The 21,584-nt window shown below is 45.3% G+C and overlaps 1 protein-coding gene and 1 pseudogene across 2 annotated transcripts; both read right to left on the reverse strand.

The window, feature by feature from the left end:
- Positions 1 to 469: 469 nt before the first annotated feature.
- On the reverse strand, positions 470 to 15,528 carry LOC142217173 (uncharacterized; annotated as a pseudogene).
- Positions 15,529 to 16,298: 770 nt separating this feature from the next.
- Positions 16,299 to 21,036, reverse strand: LOC142217581 (microfibril-associated glycoprotein 4-like). 2 transcript variants are annotated; one of them, XM_075285874.1, is made up of 6 exons: positions 20,899 to 21,036; positions 20,429 to 20,528; positions 18,740 to 18,891; positions 18,556 to 18,652; positions 18,103 to 18,285; positions 16,299 to 16,814 (listed from the first exon to the last, which is right to left on the reverse strand). In XM_075285874.1, exons 1-6 carry the CDS (start codon positions 20,935 to 20,937, stop codon positions 16,567 to 16,569), a joined length of 819 nt encoding a protein of 272 aa, XP_075141975.1. In that variant the 5' UTR covers positions 20,938 to 21,036; the 3' UTR covers positions 16,299 to 16,566. The 2 variants fall into 2 exon arrangements, with proteins under 2 accessions (XP_075141975.1, XP_075141976.1); XM_075285875.1 differs by lacking the exon at positions 20,899 to 21,036 and adding an exon at positions 20,713 to 20,882.
- Between the last annotated feature and the right edge of the window lie 548 nt (positions 21,037 to 21,584).

Consider the following 21,584-nt stretch of genomic DNA (forward strand, 5'->3'; position numbering starts at 1 on the left):
CAAATAGACAGCAAGGCAGCTCGTGGCAAGACAAGAAATGGCTTTATTCAGCCTGTTTTTTTGGAATTTTAATGCCCACTGTCACCTGTAGCTCCCTCCTCCATAGTATAACTTCCATCGGGCGTAAGCTCAAGGGGGCATTCACACGGAGTAAAAAGAGTGGAGAATAAAGAGTAGTGAGTCTTGGGGGGCATTCACACAATGTAACGCGGCGCTGATTCTGGCACGATAACTCGCATAAGAATCAGCGTTGCCAAACAGAATCCCATTTACTTCAATGAGTTCCATTTAACGCGCGTAACACATTGAAATCAATGGGAGTCTTTTTAACCCATTGATTTCAATGTGTTACGCTCATTAAACAGAACCCATTGAAGTCATTGGGATTCTGTTTTGCAGCGCTGATTCGTACGCGAGTTATTGTGCCAGAATCAGCACCGCGTTACATTGTGTGAATGCCCCCAAAGACTCACTTCTCTTTATTCTCCACACCGAGACCCGAAAAGCCACCTGACCTCCTTCCATATTTAATCAAACCAAATAGACACGTGTAGCCTACATCCTGGTATAGACAACAATTGTGAGAAGTAGCACAGGGAAGTTCATGCTATACTTTTGCTCCAGATCCAAGAGCCTTCAGTTCTGCCTCCGGGTAGATGTGAGAGGTAAAAAGAATCACTGTGTCAATATTGAATAAAAGGTCTTTGTCTGATATTTCTGCTTATGTATTGTTCACTTGGGGAATGAATGATGTATCCTCAGGCTGGGAATACTTCCTTATGAATATGATCCACAATACACTTGACACAGTTAGACACTGCAAGACTATTCACAAGATGGCCATGTCCCAAGTGTTCGGTCAGTCTAGCATGGATCCAGCTGCCCAGGCCTTAGGTAGATCAATGTACGGAGTAAGCGAGATCCACATGGCCATGTGGGCTGTTATGACAAGGGTGGGTTCCTATCTGGTACAAGACACAGGACCGATTGCTGCATTATTGAGTGCGGATCTTTCAGTTCTTTGATTTCAAGATCTTACGTTGCAATGAAGCAAAACATCAGACTAATGACTTCATTTCAGATTGATAAGATGTCACAGACCAGTTATTATTATTATTATTATTATTATTATTATTATTATTGTTTATTTATATAGCACCATTATTTCCATGGTGCTTTACATTACCAGTTGCTGCTTGCTATTTTGGATCCCTTACTTGGGCCGCTGAGGTCATGTGTGGCAAGGATAATACATTAATGCATTTTAAAGCAGTGAAAAAAAATATTTGTAATAGCAAAATAATGACACAGCCTGTTCCGATATAATCCTAGGAGTCCTGACAGTGTCATAGACTGTGTTTTATAGTATTTGTAGGGATACAAGTGCTGTCTCCGTCAGATGAAGCTAGGGTCCCACCCCTTCTGGTAATAGGTAAAGATGAGCTTCACACTAAGGTATGCGTTAACCAATCACCGTTTTTATTCAGTAAAGAATGAGTGAACGTTTTCGGTCGGTTAAGACCTTCCTCAGACTCTACATAAATTCAAAATAACAAGAGTAAGGCATTGAAAAAATAAATAAACCAACATAACCAAATTACAAAGTAAAATGACAAAATGAAACCGCACACAAGTGATAAGGTATATACATTATGTACAAAGAGAGCCCAATACGGTACAAGGTGGAGCATAACTCTATAATAGTATATAAGTCCAAGTTTATAAGCTACAGTACCAATGTTAAGAAAAATGCTTTGTCAAAAGGATTATGCTCACAGTATATACAGTGTATTAGATGACCTCATGCTAGTACATAAAGGTTAAATAATCACCTTGGATAATGGAAAACAGCAGAAATATTCTGAAGGTGGCTCTGCCACTGATGGATCTGTAAATAACATGGTGCACATGAATATACAATACATTGGTGTAAATATAAATGAAGATATAAATGAGAATGCAGAAGAGATGCTCGTTGTCCTGGGGTGCTTACCTCCAGTCAGTCCCGACCAGGCCCGCAATTAGAGGATTGAAGTTTTGTAATAATAACAATAACAATAGTTATCTGCGGCTCAGAGCTCGCACCAGCGCTACGATATGCTGCTTACAGCGAAGGGAATGGTGCCAAAATGTTGTCCTGCTTCCTGGTTTAAAAAGAGGAAGCTCGGATGCCAGACCGTGCTTATTGGTCCGGCGTGCGCAGGCTCAATAGAGCCTGTACGGACAGTATCCGATCTGCGCGCAGGCGCCGTGGCGCCTGTATGTATAAAGTAAAACTGCGCATGCGTCCGGACGGATGGAGAGAGACTGAGTGTTTTAAGAAAAGCGGAGTTAGAGCCCAAGCTGGTGCGCCTGCGTGAGGATGCGCTGCCATACATAGAGAAATGATGAGAAGCCGTAATGATGAGATAAAGGCTGTGCAGTAGGTGGCAGGATGATAACTAGTTGTAAATAGGTCATATTGGAGGTAAGGATGGTGATGACCGTGATATGGTAATAAATGAGTAATAAAAGGAACCAACATGAACCTGGATATCATTTATTCACGGCCGCAAACTAGCGCGGCGCATACGATCCCCGCTCCCATTGAAATGAATGGGAGCGTGTACGGCACGCAAAGGGTCACGCGGCGTACACGTGCCAAATCTCACGGGACGTAACTCCGTGTGAACCCGGCCTAAAGGGGTAATGCAGAGGGGGGAGACATACTGTATCAGAATAGGAGGTAGTAAGGGAAAGTTGTCTTGCCTCCCTTAATTTCATGTTTGTCATGGCAGCATAGAAAGGAGGGGTCTGTGGAGGCTTAACTGGTATTTTAATCAGTAATGGGGTGGAGGACCAGGGCGTTATCTTCACCCAATTGGTAGTAAAGTGGATGCTGGTTGGGGAACTAGACTGATTTATAAGTCCTGCGGTCAGGGTACCCAGGATGGAGATACCCTCCAATGCTGGTGCCCCTAGACCAGGTGTATCAGGGCTGTGGGTAAAAATCGGAGGGGTGACAAGTGATCTGGGATTGGTGCCTTCAGGGACCCCTCCTTCTAGGTGAACTGGTAGTTATTGATGTGGAGATATATATATATATATATATATATATATATATATATATATATATTGGTTCATGAGTGCTGTTATATACAGTCCTATGAAAAAGTTTGGGCACCCCTATTAATCTTAATCATTTTTAGTTCTAAATATTTTGGTGTTTGCAGCAGCCATTTCAGTTTGATATATCTAATAACTGATGGACACAGTAATATTTCAGGATTGAAATGAGGTTTATTGTACTAACAGAAAATGTGCAATATGCATTAAACCAAAATTTGACCGGTGCAAAAGTATGGGCACCTCAACAGAAAAGTGACATTAATATTTAGTAGATCCTCCTTTTGCAAAGATAACAGCCTCTAGTCACTTCCTGTAGCTTTTAATCAGTTCCTGGATCCTGGATAAAGGTATTTTGGACAAACAATTCAAGTTCAGTTAAGTTAGATGGTCGCCGAGCATGGACAGCCCGCTTCAAATCATCCCACAGATGTTCAATGATATTCAGGTCTGGGGACTGGGATGGCCATTCCAGAACATTGTAATTGTTCCTCTGCATGAATGCCTGAGGATTTGGAGCGGTGTTTTGGATCATTGTCTTGCTGAAATATCCATCCCCGGCATAACTTCAACTTCGTCACTGATTCTTGAACATTATTCTCAAGAATCTGCTGATACTGAGTGGAATCCATGCGACCCTCAACTTTAACAAGATTCCCGATGCCGGCATTGGCCACACAGCCCCAAAGCATGATGGAACCTCCACCAAATTTTACAGTGGGTAGCATGTGTTTTTCTTGGAATGCTGTTTCTTTTTGGACGCCATGCATAACGTCTTTTTTTATAACCAAACAACTCAATTTTTGTTTCCAAAATGAAGCTGCCTTGTCCAAATGTGCTTTTTCATACCTCAGGCAACTCTATTTGTGGCGTACGTGCAGAAACGGCTTTTCTCATCACTCTCCCATACAGCTTCTATTTGTGCAAAGTGCGCTGTATAGTTGACCGATGCACAGTGACACCATCTGCAGCAAGATGATGCTGCAGCTCTTTGGAGGTGGTCTGTGGATTGCCCTTGACTGTTCTCACCATTCTTCTTCTCTGCCTTTCTGATATTTTTCTTGGCCTGCCACTTCTGGGCTTAACAAGAACTGTCCCTGTGGTCTTCCATTTCCTTACTATGTTCCTCACAGGGGAAACTGACAGGTTAAATCTCTGAGACAACGTTTTGTATCCTTCCCCTGAACAACTATGTTGAACAATCTTTGTTTTCAGATCATTTGAGAGCGGGCTGTCCATGTTCGGCGACCATCAAACTTAACTGAACTTGAATTGTTTTGTAGAAAGAAATGGTCCAAAATACCTTCATCCAGGATCCAGGAACTGATTAAAAGCTACAGGAAGCGACTAGAGGCTGTTATCTTTGCAAAAGGAGGATCTACTAAATATTAATGTCACTTTTCTGTTGAGGTGCCCATATTTTTGCACCGGTCAAATTTTGGTTTAATGCATATTGCGCATTTTCTGTAAGTACAATAAACCTCATTTCAATCCTGAAATATTACTGTGTCCATCAGTTATTAGATATATCAAACTGAAATGGCTGTTGCAAACACCAAAATATTTAGAACTAAAAATGATTAAGATTAATAGGGGTGCCCAAACTTTTTCATAGGACTGTACAGTGCTTTGCGAAAGTATTCAGCCCCCTTGAACTTTTCAACCTTTGCCACATTTCAGGCTTTAAACACAAAGATTTCAAATTTTAATTTTTGGGGAATAATCAACAAGTGGGACATAATTGTAAAGTGGAACGAAATTTAATGAATATTTTTAACTTTTTTGACAAATGAAAAACTGAAAAGTGGGGTGTGCAAAATTATTCGGCCCCCTTGCGTTAATACTTTGTAGCGCCACTACAGATGCAAGTCGCTTGGGGTATGTCTATATCAGTTTTGCACATCTCAATGATCATAGATTGGGTGGCAGATTTCTAATTGTATACAATATAACTATGGCCAGATGTGGACTGTGCGGTTATAAGAATGAATGGGAAATGACTTGGATCTTCTACCTTCTTAATATCACTATTATAGGATTTGTCATAAATTGACAGCCCTTAGGATGAAAGCGCCCCAAGATCAGAGTGAGGTAGGTCCAGCTTCCCATATTCCCAGGTATCTGGCGTTATAGTGGGGCGCTTTGTGCGGCTTCTTTTGTTGTATTACAGAGCACCTATGTAAAATTATATCTGGTCTATATGGTTATATCTGTAAAATAATATCTGGCCATAAGGCCACCAGAGAGGGCGCCACTCTCTGCACCTATGTATTGACTCTTCATTCTGACTCATAAACTTTTCACTAACGTAGAGAATCCCTGTCTATGACATTCATATACCCTATAAGACATTTCAACAGTGGTTGTCCTGATGGAAGATGTCACTTATAGACGGCCAATTTACCGCCATTGATATAATTACATGACCTGACCATGAGGACCTTCACCACCGGCCTAATATTGTAGGAAATATCCTCATGAGACCTGGGATGTTGTGTCAGTGGTATATTATAGTTTGTTGTGTTTGTGAGCAAATTACATGCAGAAAGATTTATTCTCTGTCTAATGACTCCCTTGTGAATATGAGCCAAGACACACAAGTGACGCAGGGACATAATACAAAGACACAATTCTGTTCACGAGGTGCCCCTACCTCAAGTGTCCATCAAGTCTAAGTGTATCTGTCTTGTGTTTTTCAAGCTCTACATGTCGCTGTGTTGTCCACATTGGTTCAGAGAGACCCAGGAACCCACACCAATAAATTGTTATCTTCCTATGTGCAGGATTTAAGGAGACATTGTGTGTACTGAAAGGCTCCATGAGAAGTCAATGCCCAATTGTCTTGTTGGAATATAAATCTTCATCCCATTCTCAGGTCTTTTGCAGACTCCAACAGGTTTTGTTCCAGAATGGTCCTGTATTTGGCTCCATTCATCTTCCCATCAATAAAGAAAAGCAGGCCCAAACCATGATGCTGCCACCACCATGTGTGACAGTGGGGATGGTGTGTTCAGGGTGATGAGCTGTGTTGCTTTTACGCCAAACATATTGTTTTGCATTGTGGCCAAAAAGTTGGATTTTGGTTTCATCTGACCAGAGCACCTTCTTCCACATGTTTGGTGTCTCCCAGGTGGCTTGTGGCAATCTTTAAACAAGACTTTGTAAGGATATATTTGAGAACAAGTGATTATGAAGATAATCTTGTTTCCCTTAGTCCTAACAGCGGCACAATGTGGGGGGGTATTTCTGCCCCTGTGTGCTGGTAGGACAGGCGGATTTTTAATTAGCCAATCAAAAAGCGTGGCTGGCCCTATAAGAGGGCACAAGAACCTCCCCTCTGCGTGTCAATACAAAAGTACCTCCATATTTATTCACAGTTTTATACATAAGATATGATTCCCAGGGTGGGAAATCTTGTGCCGCTGTTAGGACTAAGGGAAACAAGATTATCTTCATAATCACTTGTTCCCTGTCGTCCGTACCAGCGGCACAATGTGGGGATATAGCAAGTAGGCCCCAAGATGGGTGGGATTATTCCATGACTGAGCTTAAAATGGTCTGGGCAAAGGCAGAGGAATCTGCCACCCGGTCCTTCAGCGGTAATGCCGAATGAAGGTGGACTCAGATGCCCAGGAGGCAGCTGCACATATTTGATCTAAAGACAACGCACTCCTCTCAGCTCGAGAGGTGGACACTGCCCTGGTTGAGTGGGCATGAAGAAAAGATGGGGCCGGCAGCCCTTGGGCGGTATAGGCGACCTTTATAGTCTCGGAAACCCAGCGGGATATCGTAGCTTTGGCGGCTTTGGCGCCCTTGTTTTTCCCCGTATAGCTAATTAGCAGGTTTTCGGCCTGCCTAAAAGGGCGAGTGCGCTGCAGGTAAATTTGCAGGCATCTGACTACATCCAGCTTGTGCCATCTTTCCTCTTCAGGTGAAGAGGGGGAAGGACAAAATACTGAAAGGGAAATTGTTTGGTTCCTATTAACAGCGGATGGTATCTTGGGACGAAACCCTGGGAGGAACCTAAGCTGCACATGGTCCGAAAAGAAAATAGTATATGGCTCTTCAGCAGATAAGGCCTGTAGCTCACTAACTCTTTTGGCAGTTGTAACTGCCAATAGCAGTGCCATTTTGCCGGTCAGTAACTTAAGGGAGACATCCTCCAGGGGTTCGAATGGTTGGTCACAAAGAGCGTTCAGGACCGGAATAAGGTCCCATTGGTGGACAGGGGTGTTCACCACCGGTCTCAGCCTAGTTGCTCCTTTAATAAAGGTGCTCACTAAAGGATCCTGAGACAAACGCCTCCCCAGATAGGCGGACAGGGCCGCTACGTGTACCTTGAGTGTGGCCGCAGCAAGACCTCTGTCTAGTCCGTCTTGAAGGAAGTCCAGGATCGCCTCCGTCGGGGGATCAGTGGAGTCCACTTGATGCTGCAGACACCAGGCATTAAAGATGTTACCAATTCGACGGTAATTCCTGTTAGTCGAATCCGCTCTGGCGCTGGATAGGGTCTTCAAGACGGCTTGTGACAGTCCTCTATTCCTCAATAGGGACTGGTCAACCTCCAGGCTGTCAGGTTGAGTCTCCTCAGATCCTGGCATCTCAGCTCTCCTTGGGTTACCAGGTCTGGGAGAGGGGGAAGCCTCCAATATATGCCCTGACTCATTTGTATGAGCTGAGCAAACCAAGCCCTTTTTGGCCAGAACGGGATTATGGCTATTCCCGAGGCTTGGTCCTGTCTTATTTTGATCAATACCTTCGGTATGATTGGAATTGGAGGGAATATGTAAAACAGCCTGAACCTCCATGGGATGGACAGGGCATCCACTGCCAAGGGATTGTCCTCCTGGTATAGAGAGCAGAAGGTCCCTACCTTGGCATTGAGTCGGGTAGCCATTAGATCGACCTCCGGGAGACCCCATCTCTGGACGATCTGTTGGAATACGTCTGGATTGAGAGACCATTCTCCTGATACGGTAATACCCCGACTCAGATGATCCGCTACTATGTTCAGGGAGCCCTTTATGTGAACAGCGGATAACTGGACCAGATTCTTCTCTGCCCAGGTGAATATGAGATTCGTCTCTCTCAGTAAGGTTGGTGACCTGGTGCCCCCTTGTTTGTTTATGTAGACTACCACCGTCATGTTGTCTGACCTGATCTTGACAGACTTGCCTTTCAATTCCGGGGCAAAGTGTACTAGGGCCAGGTACACTGCTCTGAGTTCCTTGAGATTGGATGACCCCAGCTCCGGACATCTCCATCGTCCTTGTACAGTCTTGTCCTGGCAATGGGCTCCCCATCCCCACTGGGATGCATCTGTTGTCAACAGGGTCCACAATGTCGGGACCGTGGACCTTCCGTCTTTCAGGTGTATCCACCATCTGAGGGAAAGACGGGTAGCGGGAGAAAAGCAGATCTTCTTGTGCAGTCCCCGTGGAGACCTGTTCCAGGTTCTCAACACTTCCATCTGCAGGGGACGCAAATGCCATAAAGCCCAAGGGACTGCTCTGGCCGAGGATGACATTAGGCCGAGGATTCTCATGGCGGTGCGAATAGTTACCCGCCGGGTGTGTAATAGAAAACGTGCACTGGCCTGGATCCTTTCCTTCCTTGGGCTGGAGAGGAAGATCTGCATCGCTTCTGAATCCACTATGAACCTGAGGAATTTCCTCCGTGTGGATGGAACGATTTCGGACTTCTCCCAGTTGATGATCCATCCTAACTCTTGTAGGAAGCTGATGGCAAGGTTGAGCTGCTGGAGGAGAGCAGCAGGAGACTGAGCTTTCAGTAGCCAGTCGTCTAGGTAAGGAACGATGAAGAGACCCTGCAATCTGAGGGCCGCGGCGACCGGAGCGATCACCTTGGTAAATACCAGGGGGGCGGATGTGATGCCGAATGGCAGAGCTGTGAATTGAAAGTGCTCCCTGTGGCCGGCCATAGAAACGGCAATCCTGAGGAATTTCCTGTGGGAGTGAGCAATAGAGACATGAAGGTAGGCGTCCTTCAGGTCGAGGGTGACCATCACATCTCCTGGCTGGAGAAAAGCAGTCACGGAATCCACGGTTTCCATACGAAATGACCTCTTCCTGATAAAGCGATTGAGGTACCTCAGGTCTATTATCATTCTCCAGCCCCCGGTGACTTTGGGGACCAGAAAGACGGGGGAGTAAACTCCCCGACCGAGGTCTGAGGCTGGGACCTTCTCTAGGGCGCCTTTCACAACATACTCGGCGACCGAGGCCTCTAGACTGGCCTGTTGAGAAGGTGGAAGGGTTCTGGTGGCAACGAACCGATCTGGAGGTGGAAGCTGAAAATTGATAAGATACCCGTGCTGTATAATTCTTAACACCCATGGATCTTGAATATGGGTGACCCATGCTCTGAAGAAAGCGGAAAGACGTCCTCCCACAGGAAGGGGGGCCACAGGGAGCTGCCCCGCGTCATAACTACGGCTTCCTCTTGGTGTCTTCCCTGGAAGCACCTCGTCCAGTTCCCCTAGGGCGATATCTGGAACGCCTTTGCTGAGCCGGGCGTCTATAGTTGGAGGCCGAACCTCTGCCTCTAGAGGGGGCACGTGTGCCCCTGAAAGCTTGAGGTAAGGACTTCCCCTTACCTTCTGCTAATCCTTCCATGATGGTATCCAAGCCTCAGCCAAACACTCTTCCTGGCTCAAAGGGGAGAGCACAGAGAGCAGCCTTGGATGCGAAGTCTGCACGCCAAGGCTTTAGCCACAGGGGTCTACGGGCCGCAGTAGACAACGCCATCGATTTGGCTGAAATTTTTAATTGATGGCGGGAAGACTCCGCCAAAAAATCTGCAGCCCTATGACATTCTTCATGGAAGCCAAGATGTCATCCCTGTCCACGCCGGAATCAATATCCCGCTCCAAGGTAGCTAGGCGGCTACGTAGAAAATCGCCCACAGTGGTAGAGGCTATGGCTACTGAAGCTTGGGCAGAGGAAGCAGAGTAAACCTTCTTCAATGTGGCGTCAGCCCTACGATCCAGAGGATCCTGAAGATTTGATCCATCTTCAAGGGGCACCAGGGTTCTACGAGACAACTTCGCCACGGCTAGATCCACCTTCGGGGGAGGCCCCCAGGAATCCCATTGAGCCGAATCCATAGGGAACAAGGTCTTAAAGATCCTGGAAAGGGAGTGTCCCTTCTCTGGCTGTTTCCACTGCTGCCCCATAAGGTCGGTCAGCGTGGCGTCCGCATGGAAGGCAATATGTCCCCCAGAGGCAGACGTGGAGGCTTCCCCGTCAACATCTCGGCCCACTGTAGACCGGATGTACTTCAGCAGCCTGCCTGTTTGTTCATAGTGGAACACAGGTCTGCTGGAAACTACTGAGTCGTCCTCGGATGAATCATCCTCTGCCACCCGTAGATGTTCCAGGGGAGGGAGGGACGAGGAACGATGCTCAGTGCATGGTCTCTTGGTGAGCTGAGACAAGGTAGACTGTATGCCTTTAAGGGAATTATCCTGCAAAAAAATAAAAGGAGAGTACAAGCAAGGGAATTACATTTACCCGAGCGATGCCCAAACTCACCATCTCCTTGACCCAGGCCATCATATCTCTGGGAGAGGGCTCCTCTGGTGGAGGGCCTCTGCAACCGCGACAACGGGCCCATTCGTAGCCTAAAAATAATAGGCGGGTTATAGGACCAGTAGTACCCCAGAGAGGATGACCCTTTAAGCCGCTACCTACCATCAGGGAGCGGTGTGTCACAGTCAAAACAGGAAAGATGCTTCCTTTTAGCAGTAGCTTTCCTCCTAAAATCCCCCGGAGGGGTAGTAGAGGATGACATATCCTACAGAGAGAACAGACCATGCAAACCTTTGTACCAAGACATGTCAAGAATAAAAAGGGTAGATCTTACCAGGTCAGAAGACCGGATAGCAAGGTGACATCCAACAAGTTGGTAGAAACAGCAGTAGAAGCAACAGGAGCTTTAGGGTTACACAATACCCAGCCTTCAGCGCCACTAGGAAGCCGAAGGTAACTGCTAGCCGGCCGGCCTGACCTTTAACCCGGCCGGCCGGAAATGGGCGGAGCTACAGCTCCAAAAGTCTAACCCAAACAGGGTTAGAAAGGCAAGATTCCCCCCCCTCAGCAAGCCCCAACAAGGGCACCTACCTCAGCCTCCTAAGGCCAATTCCTGGCCCAAAACGCGGCCAGAGCCCTGCCGGAGCCTGGAGACCGCCGGCGCCAGTACTAGCAATGGCGCCGCCGTACTTCCAGCTTCCCAACCGGAAGTGCGCACCCGGCCAGCGGTCGCCGCGAAACATCGCCGGGAACTCTTAGTTCCGGCTGCCGCTCCATAGCTAATACAGCCACCGCATCAGCGAAGTGGCCGGAGGACGGGGATGCGGCGTAAGATGAAACAAACAGGTTCACCGGCAGCAGCAGAAGGCAGCCTAGGAGTAGAGAAGGTAGGAAGGAGGACGGAGGAAGGAGGGGGGGGGAGGGGGAGGTAAGCCACTTACAGGCTAATAACATTAATTCCCTCAACAGGGCCAGAAGATAGACCTTCAATCAAGAAGGGCCCTGGAGTAAGAAGCTAAGAAATGTGCTCAAAGGGTAAGTAACCCTATTGAGCCCAATAAGAGGACACAAGTCCTCCACCTGTCCTCTGTCCACACAGGACAGAAAAAAACACGCAGAGGGGAGGTTCTTGTGCCCTCTTATAGGGCCAGCCACGCTTTTTGATTGGCTAATTAAAAATCCGCCTGTCCTACCAGCACACAGGGGCAGAAATACCCCACATTGTGCCGCTGGTACGGACGACAGGGAAATGGCTTTTTGCCACTCAGGTTTGTGCAGTGTACGACTGATTGTTGTCCTATGGACAGACTCTCCCACCTCAGCTGTAGATCTCTGCAGTTCATCCAGAGTGATCATGGTCCTCTTGGCTGCATCTCTGATCAGTCTTCCCCTTGTTTGAGATGAAAGTTTAGAAGGACGGCCGGGTCTTGGTAGATTTGCAATGGTCTGATACTTCTTCCATTTCAATATGATTGCTTGCACAGTGCTCCTTGGGATGTTTAAAGCTTGGGAAATCTTTTGTATCCAAATCCGGCTTTAACTTCTCCAGAACAGTATCTGGGACCTGCCTGGTGTGTTCCTTGGTCTTCATGATGCTCTCTGCGCTTTATACAGAACCCTGAGCCTATCACAGAGCAGGTACATTTTTATGGAGACTTGGTTACACACCGGTGGATTCTATTTATCATCATCATCAGTCATTTAGGACAACATTGGATCATTCAGAGATCTGAACTGAACTGAAAGGAGTGAGTTTGCTGCACTGAAAGTAAAAGTGACGAATAATTTTGCACGCCCCACTTTTAAGTTTTTTATTTGTTTAAAAAGTTTAAAATATCCAATAAATTTCATTCCACTTCACAATTGTGTCCCACTTGTTGTTGATTCTTCCCCCCAAAATTTAAATTTGATATCTTTATGTTTAAATCCAGAAATGTGGCAAAAGGTTGCAAAGTTCAAGGCACTGTACTTAGTTAAAAAAGGGATTCTAATGATAGACTCCCTTTAATGCCCGCGATCAGAGCAGGCACTGATTGTGGGTATTAGTGCTGGGTCTCTGCTGTATAATATAGCAGAAACCCGGCAGCTATGGTGGTCACCCCCTGCTATTTTATACTTATGACTCCTCCTGCTTTTATATACATGTTATGTTTCCTCCTGCTGTTATATACTTGTTATGGCTCCTCAGTGAACAACAGATTAGGAAGAAGGAAAACACTTAATAAGCAAGTTTATGTGAACAGTATTATTGCAATATTATTATGGTATTATTTGGGGAGTATTAGGTGAGCAGTATTATGGCTGTATTATTTTTGCAGTATTATGATGGCATTAATTGGGTAATATTATAGCAGTATTATGTGGTCAGTATTAGAGCAGTATTATGTGAGCAGTATTACGGCAGTATTTCTCTGCTTTCCTCTTTCCATCTTGTTGTGAGGAGTGACCTCAGAGACCTTGATCTGGCCTTGACCTTACTTACATGAACCATCATTGGTTAACCCCATGACATCGACCTCTCTGTCACCTACTGGCCGGTCTCTCTGGATCTTCCTCCTTAAATCCATCAACATGCAGTTTGTAGGCTTCCTCCTCAGGGTTGATGGCCAGAGGTGAGATGGAGAAGTGGTCTTAAATCACATGGCATTTATTGTTCTCAAAGCCCTCCAGATCGATGCGTAGATGATACGGCTTCTTCAGGGTCAAGAGGAAAATGTTCTGTAAACCTGCACAGAAGAATGTACAGAAATAAGCAACGTGTGACCCCAAATGTACAGCAAATGTGATTGTGTGAACCCAGAAGAGAAAGATGAGAAGTTACCAAGCCTGTATTCTCCAGATGCTCATCTAAATACGAGCTTATAGTCCTGCCAACCCTGTTTTACTTATGGCTGAAATCAAAGACAGTTCACCACTTACATGTGAGGGCACATCACCAGGATATATCAGGTGCTTACTGTCCATGGTCCTCCGTCACTGGTCATGTCACAATACACAAGAACTGGAGGAAGGCTCACACCACCAGGATATATCAGGTACTGCCTGTCTACCGCCTGTCTACCGCCCAACCCGTGTTCTCCGTTCACTCAATGACCTAACACATCCTCTATTATCAGAACCTCCCACGCTCATATACAAGACTTCTCCCAATTTGCACCACTTCTCTGGAATGCTCTACCCCGGATAATCAGATTAACTCCCAATCTCTACAGTTTCAAACGCAAACTAAAGACACATCTTTTCAGACAAGCCTATCACAATGTCTAATGTAAACCCTTAACCCTCCTCTGTCCATTTCCCCACATGATATGATGCTATTTCAGGGTAACTTTATAGGTCCAAGCTCCATCCACATGTTAAAGGACACGACTGTTGATGGCTCATAAAGTCTTATGTTTGTGTAATGACAGTCACCTCTATTACAAAGTGTCTGTCCTCTGCATAAGCAATGCCGCCCCTGCTACCTCTTGTGTCACCCCCTCTACCTCATAGATTGTAAGCTCTTGCGAGCAGGTCCCTCAGTCCCATCGTGTGAAATGACTTTCTTTGTAATGTATCTTTCTGTCTGTATTTGAACCCTACAAACTGTACAGCGCTGTGGAATATGTTGGCGCTATATAAATAAAATTTATTATTATTATTATTAGGTATACACCATCCAAGGTCAGACCTTGAGCAAACACATCTGAGCAGTCATGAGGGGGTGGGGGCAGGAATATGTGCAATTAGCAACTAGGAGGAGAAGTCACAGGAGGTCAGAGCATCAGTATAGATCAGGTCATAGATCAGTAGCATCTGGAGATGTTATCACACTTCACCATAAGAAAGCTTCAATAGTCAATAAATAAAATCCCTAAACCAATCATAAAAGAGTCAATCTTGTGGTTCTTATTCTACAGACTTGGACCTAAACAGGTAACTCCAACCAGTTGTGGCAACTTACATGCTTCTATCAATGAGCAGGACTTTAGTCTTATGGTAACCTACACCAGACCACCATATACTATTTGTCAGGAATGCTGGTCTGATGATATTATATCTTATAGCTGCATCAAGTGTGAAGAGACCCTAGAAGTGATGGGCAAACCAGTTTAAAACAAACAGGAAATTCCCAAAAGTTTACTTGACCAAAATTTTTTTGTTTCATTTGAGGCAACTGGCTCCACATGGTGCAGGAATACCCAGAGGTCTCTTACGTCTCTATGAGTCCATGTAATGTGGCTCCCTTATTACTCTCTCCCTCACCCCACCCAAGTACATTCTCCATCGACTCCCTTGCCTCCCCAACCATCAGCAGTCTAATCTCAAGAATAATGCTGTACTCACGTTTATCCCGGTTCAAAGGTGCAGAACCTGTAGTCACATGACCACTGTGCGGAAGCACGAACAGGGTGAAATACTGCAATAGTTTCTGATTGGACAAGAAAAATATCATCAATACCAATACCATCAATAAGTGTGAATGGTCCTTAGAACATTCTACTAGGGTAACTTTACATCACCCACTCCCTTCCCCTCTGTTCCTACCTTCATGTTCGTGCCGATACCTGCAGGCTGGGGAAGATATCTGCTCTCTGCTCTATAAAAGACGAGGTCGCATGTCACTCTATTCAAGCCAGACCCAATATTGATTCAACGTGAACTCCACAGTAAATCAGATATGAGAACCCTCAAAATATCAACAGACTTACCGGAAGGGACAGAAAAATATCCTTTCTCTATTGGTTATCCAAGAAAACTACCCCCTGCTAAGTCACATCATATCGAGAGGAATTTGGGGATTAGGACTCTCGGTGACCGTTCCTCTGGTGCCCATATTGGTCAGCAATAGAGATGAGTCAACCACATTTTGATTTGTGTTCAGCTTTGCCATATTAGGTCTAAGATCTGGTTTGTTAGGAACCAGAATTGCGAAATACCATTAACCCCTTCTTGTCGCAGTCATTTTTCAATATTCGTTTTTTTTTTGTGTATTGCTTTGTTTGCTTTTTATTCATATTTGTATGAGAGGTGAAACAGCGAAAAAAAAACAGCTCGGTTCTTTGGTGTTTTATACATTTGTAGACTGGACGTTTTCAGACGTGGCGATACCTAATATACCGCAATCTTTAAGGTTCCGTGTAATGTTTAATTTGCTGTAGGAAAATTGAACACTTATTTTAAGGGCCCCTTCACATGGCGTAAGCGCTCAGCTCATTCCGAGCCGTAAACGCTAGCGCTTCTAAACACTTCCCATTCACTTCAATGGGAGCGCGCGTATAGCCGACTTTATGAGCGCTCCCATTGAAGTGAATGGGAAGTGTTTAGAAGCGCTCACGGTACAGCTCGGAATGAGCCGAGCGCTTACGCTGTGTGAAGGGGACCTAAGGGCTACCTACAGATCAGGGTTACATTTTATGTGGACACTTTATAATCTGTTTAGGACTTTTCTAGCAAGAAGGTTGTCAACAGTGAAGAAGTCATGGTAAAATACGTCGTCTATGTACTGAATGCTACATCCACAGTGCCACACATTATTATAAAGCAATGGTCTTAAATCCTGCAATAAACTGTGATACCATGTACATGTATAAATGAATATGACCCTGAAATCTCAGAGTCCATGAGGTTATATAATAAGGCACATTTTATAGTATATCTCTTTATTGATATTGAGGAACATTCACTACAAGTTCAGGGGATACAACAACTTTTATGCAACTCAAACAATAAGTGTAAAACCAAGGTTCTAGTAGATGGGGACATGCAGAGGGGTCAACATAGGGTCTACAACATCCAGACACAGGTATAAAAGGTCAAGTAATGGAAAGCACCAAGGTTCAGGCTACAAGTTGCGATTACATGACTATCCTGACATTTGTGCACCAGATTCTACTAGTCATCGATGTGACGAATCTCCACCAGTCAGACATCACTGGCGTCTTATCTTCATTTCAGTGGACTTCAGAGAATAGTAATAACCTCTCCACTGAGACCAGATGATGCCACTGCCAAAAGATAGGTGAGCACCACGGAGGTATGGACCATTCAAGTTGGCCAGGAGACATGCTCTGTACCAGAAGCCTCCGGAGGAGAGCGAGGCACAGTTCTGTAGATAGACATCACGGTCACTATCATATGTGGAGAACTTCATCCCATTGTGATAGGACAGAGAATCACCTGTAGGTAATAGAAGTAATGAGGTCAGAGTAGTGTAGATGCGCAGAGTCCTCCCAATAATGCCTGTGCAGGAGATGTGACTCTAGGTTGTTACTGGGAACAAATAGGCAAATAAGTCTTCCTTGATGGAAAAAAGGAAACCTATTCCTCTAGCGCCCCCTTATGGAAGGCAGCTCTCTATAGATCAGTATCTGGCTTTTAAGAAGTCTAGTGACATGACATGAGAATAAAAACAAACAATGATATTAGTTTTTTTTTCTTTTTAGAGGAGATATTCTGGTTTTAATTTAATCCCAGATTATGGCACTGATCTATAGAGATCTATTTTCTAAAAGGTGGTGCTAGAGGAATAGTTTTCTTTTCTTCTATTAAGGAAGACTTATTTGCAGTCTTTCTAGAATTCCCAAGGCTTATATTTCTGCATACCTGTAAAGATGGCCTGTAAAGGAGATATAGTTGCCCTCCTGACTAGAAATGGACAAACCGTTTTGGATTGAACTGGATTCAACACAAATTTTTTAACAGTCTCAGGTTCATCATGAGCACAAAACTTTTGGTGTTCATCACAACAAAACACTATTATACTCTTGGATCTCCTAAGATTCCAGAATGCAAAAAGTAAAGGCCCAGGGGAGGTGTGGCAACATAACAAACAGCTATACTCACCTCTTCTGGGCATCTTTGTAGTGTCTGGTGGTTCTTTGCCATTCTCTTCTGAAATCTGACTAACATTACAAGCCCTGGGAGTCACCACTGAGGGTACTTGGGATATCCCATCATCATGATGCTTTAAGGCACGTGACCTTGGGGTGTCAGCAAGAGTCCAGAAGAGGATGCCAAGGGACCACCAGATGTAGCAAAGCTGCCTAAGAGAGGTGGGGCAAAGTGAGTCTAACTGCTTGTTATGCTTTAAGTCACCTGGGCATTCACTTATCATTGGAGACCCCCGGCTATAATAATAGCACTTCCATCTTGTCCCAGAAGGAACCAGAGGTGTGGACCTCACAAATATTTATTGAATTTAATCTCATATGGCTCCCCTATCTCTACTCCTGACCTAGGTTGTTACTGATGAGATACTAAAGCAGTCACAGCCATGTTCGGTACCTTAGGGGGCTCAGAGGGTCCTCAGACACCAGTATTATAAGTGGTTCATGGCAGGGCCTGAGTGACAGGTGGTGGTACAGAATGGGAATTCAGATCCAGAAACTTTGATTATACAACTTCCTCCCTTTTAAATGATGTAGAATGTATTAATTATATTACCCATTATCCATGCATTGGTTACCTGCTCCTCCATCAGAGAAGCCATCCACATGCAGCGTGTAACCGTCCTCCTCTGGGTTGATGCTGTACGGCGAGATGGCAAACTCTGAGTATTTGGCGTAGGTCACGTTGTTATCAAAGTCTCCGAGTTCGACCCTCAGCTCATACTTGTTCCGCAGGGTGAGGAGGTACATATTATGTAACCCTATGGAAAGAGATATAAGGGTTTTGAGTGATGCTGAACAATGCTCTGCAGTTCAGCCTGTAACATGAAGCACCCATTATCACCATTATGGGCACTTGTTTTACTCTTTGATCTATCTATGGACCACACAACTTTATGGGAAGTTCTACATGAACAGAGAGATTTCCCATTCAGTTCCCTGGAAAAGCTGAGAGCCCTAATAGTGGTCATACTGGTGGTCACTCAACTTGCCTAGAAGATGACAGAACAAAGAAGAGAATGATCACTTACCCAACCAGTACTCAGAATCTGCTCTACCAAAGCCTAATTTATAGTCACTCCAGCCCCGGAAGAAGCTCAGCGTGCCGTTGAACCTCTTCTGGATGACCTGGCCCCCCAAAATCCCCAAAACACAGGATTTATATCACATGGATGTGAATTACAATCTCATAATATCACAGAGCTGGACACCCACCGTCCACTTGCCACCATCAGTGGTCATGTCACAGTATACGGGCACCGCAATGCCTGGTCCTGCCGGGTAGATTACATATGGTCCACTCTCTTCATCCCCATTCTCGCACACATCTTCACAATCTACAGGATACTGGTCAGAGGTGGAACATACTGAAACGACAATCGGGCACGTTCGTCAGACAGGTAAAAAGATTAGATGACCCTGAGTTGTATCATGTCTAGAGATGAGCCAACTTTTGCCAAAAATTTTCAAAAATCTTGGGTTCGGCCAAACCTGAGATTTTTGGGGTTCGCCACCTAGGAATCATTCTTCATAATCCAGTGAATAGTATCAGAGGCCCAGAGGAGGATCATCAATATAATAAACACCGACATTCACCTTCCTTCACCTCTCCTGAGCTCTTTCTTGGATGTCTTTGGCGTTATTCTGGAAACCTTTTGCCTCCTTGATACCATCAGTGGTTTTGTGGGATGTGCTGATGTCTTGATGGTCATGTCAAAGGGTCATGACTGCTGAGACCCAATCCAAGGCCTGAGCAGTCCTCATGGGCCGCCGACTTCACCCTGAAATCTGGAGGAGGACCACAAAATGGAGCACCAGACACCACTTGAGAGCCAGCAGAAGTGAGGGCAGGTAAGTATCAGTGTTTATTATTTTTCCATACCTCACCTGGGCCTGCGATTATTATACCCCTCAACCCCAAAGTGTACAAAGGGTTTGTGATCTGTAGTGATGTCATCAGAACTGCTCTAAAGAGAACTCGGAGGTGGCTACATGACTTGGAATCAATACAAGAAGGAACTCTCCCATAGGTACCGTCATGTACTCAGATGGTGGTCACCCAGACAAGAAGGTCTACAGAAGATACCAAAGCCATGACTTCACTAGATAAATAGTCAGCGACCGTCAGAGAACTTCCCATGAGAACAGGTGCTAGCTCTATGGCCAAGGAAACAGATGGAAAGTTTGTGCCTCCCCTGGGTGGGAGGTAGATGAGGCTCAGGTGGGGAACACTCTGTGTCAGACATACACTGGTTTGTGGTGGAATTTGGCTGCAGATCGTCTCTGCCCTGCGCAGATGTGAGCAAGGAATATGAGGTCATAGTGAGATCACGTTACCCCGATACTAAGCCCCAGCCCTGACAAATCCCTATGTACAGTGTCAACCAGCGTATCCAGGACTACTACCTACTGGTATACAACAACTCCCATCATTGCAAACACACAGTAAGCAAGAAATACACATGTGGTAGTTAGTGTTGGGTTTGTCAGATGTTGCAGAGCTGAGTTTGTTCGGTTGGGTTGAGTTTGTCCGAAGTAGCAGAGTTACAGATGTTGTAGAGCTGTTTGTGACATGTATCAGCGCTGGCACAGCAGAGATGGATATGTTAGATGTAGCAGAGTTAATCAGATATATAGCTGAGATTAATTACAGCAGACCTGAGTTTTTCACATCTAGGAAGTCTAAGTTTGACAGATGTAGTATGAAATTGCAATGTGAATTTATCATGCACCTTGGGATATAAAGACGTGATGGCTTTCTATGGGACTCATTGCTTATAAAGTTATGCCAGTGCAAGCTTTAAAGAGTTAAAAGACAAATCCAGCTCTGCTACATCAGGCATAGATCATAGTTGTTTTTTTGGATAGTTTAGAATAGTCATATGAGATGTTGGGTAAACTTACGATGATCCCCGTTCTGTTTTATGGAGTGTTGTTGACTCCCCACCGAGCTGAGGGCCACCAGCAGGAGGAGGAGGATGATGTGGCCAAGGCGCCCCATAGCCTGCAACAAAACACACATACAGTACCACCCCTTTAAATTGCATTGTTACCAGTCAGTCCTGAGGTGACCCTTCTTCTAGGCCAGTTGGGATTCAGCCTTCCTGACCTCTACTGAGCCCGGCGCCCCCTGCAGACGGGGGTCCACCTGAGTGCATGCAGCTGTGAGGCGCTCAGCTCCCCCTTACCTCCATGTCTGCTGTGTCCTGAGTCGTAGTGTGAGGTTGCTATTTAAGGTCTTGTATTTATATGGTGCGTCTGGTCCTGGGCCCCCTCCTTTCACAGCCTCCCCTGCTCCAGCTTGTGATGTGAAGGGAGGAATGAGAAGGGGGATGTGTAAGTTCTGTGCACAGGATACAGGCTTGTGTGGTTACCTTCCAGCCTTGTTCACACGTGTATCCTCCGCAGCACATAACAGGATGGTTCAGGCTGCCAGTGAGGAAAGGTGTGGACAGCAAAACACCAAAAGAAAGAAAAATAGCAGAAAAGATCCCGCTGGGGACAAGAGGAGCTAACTGGGGACAAGGGTGGAGGAAGGGCACCATAACAAAATGAAATCCAGGTCCTCAGCCTCAGGGTGGTTGAGCACATTAGATGAACGTCGGCCGAACCCACCGACTTCAATGGGACCAGCTCCCCATCTGATGTGTATGGAGACATCGGGACATCTCAAAGGTCGAGCATGTTCAATTTTTGTATGTTCTATGTAATGTTGGGCAAACCAGTTGATACAGAGCTGGGCTTGTTGCAAAAACTTCCAAAAAGTTTCAGGCCCTGCAAATCCCCAAGTCTTTGGCATTCAGCTCATACGAATCCAGCAAAACTGAATATTATAGTCAGGGGTCCAGAGAATAGACTGGAGTGTGTCAAAAAAAAAAAAAAAATCTAGCATCCTATGACAATGACATTCTCATCTTTCTGGGTTGTCCACCATACAGTCCTATGAAAAAGTTTGGGCACCCCTATTAATCTTAATCATTTTTAGTTCTAAATATTTTGGTGTTTGCAACAGCCATTTCAGTTTGATATATCTAATAACTGATGGACACAGTAATATTTC

The sequence above is a fragment of the Leptodactylus fuscus genome, chromosome 8 (assembly GCF_031893055.1).
Source record: "Leptodactylus fuscus isolate aLepFus1 chromosome 8, aLepFus1.hap2, whole genome shotgun sequence".
Lineage (NCBI taxonomy): Eukaryota > Metazoa > Chordata > Amphibia > Anura > Leptodactylidae > Leptodactylus > Leptodactylus fuscus.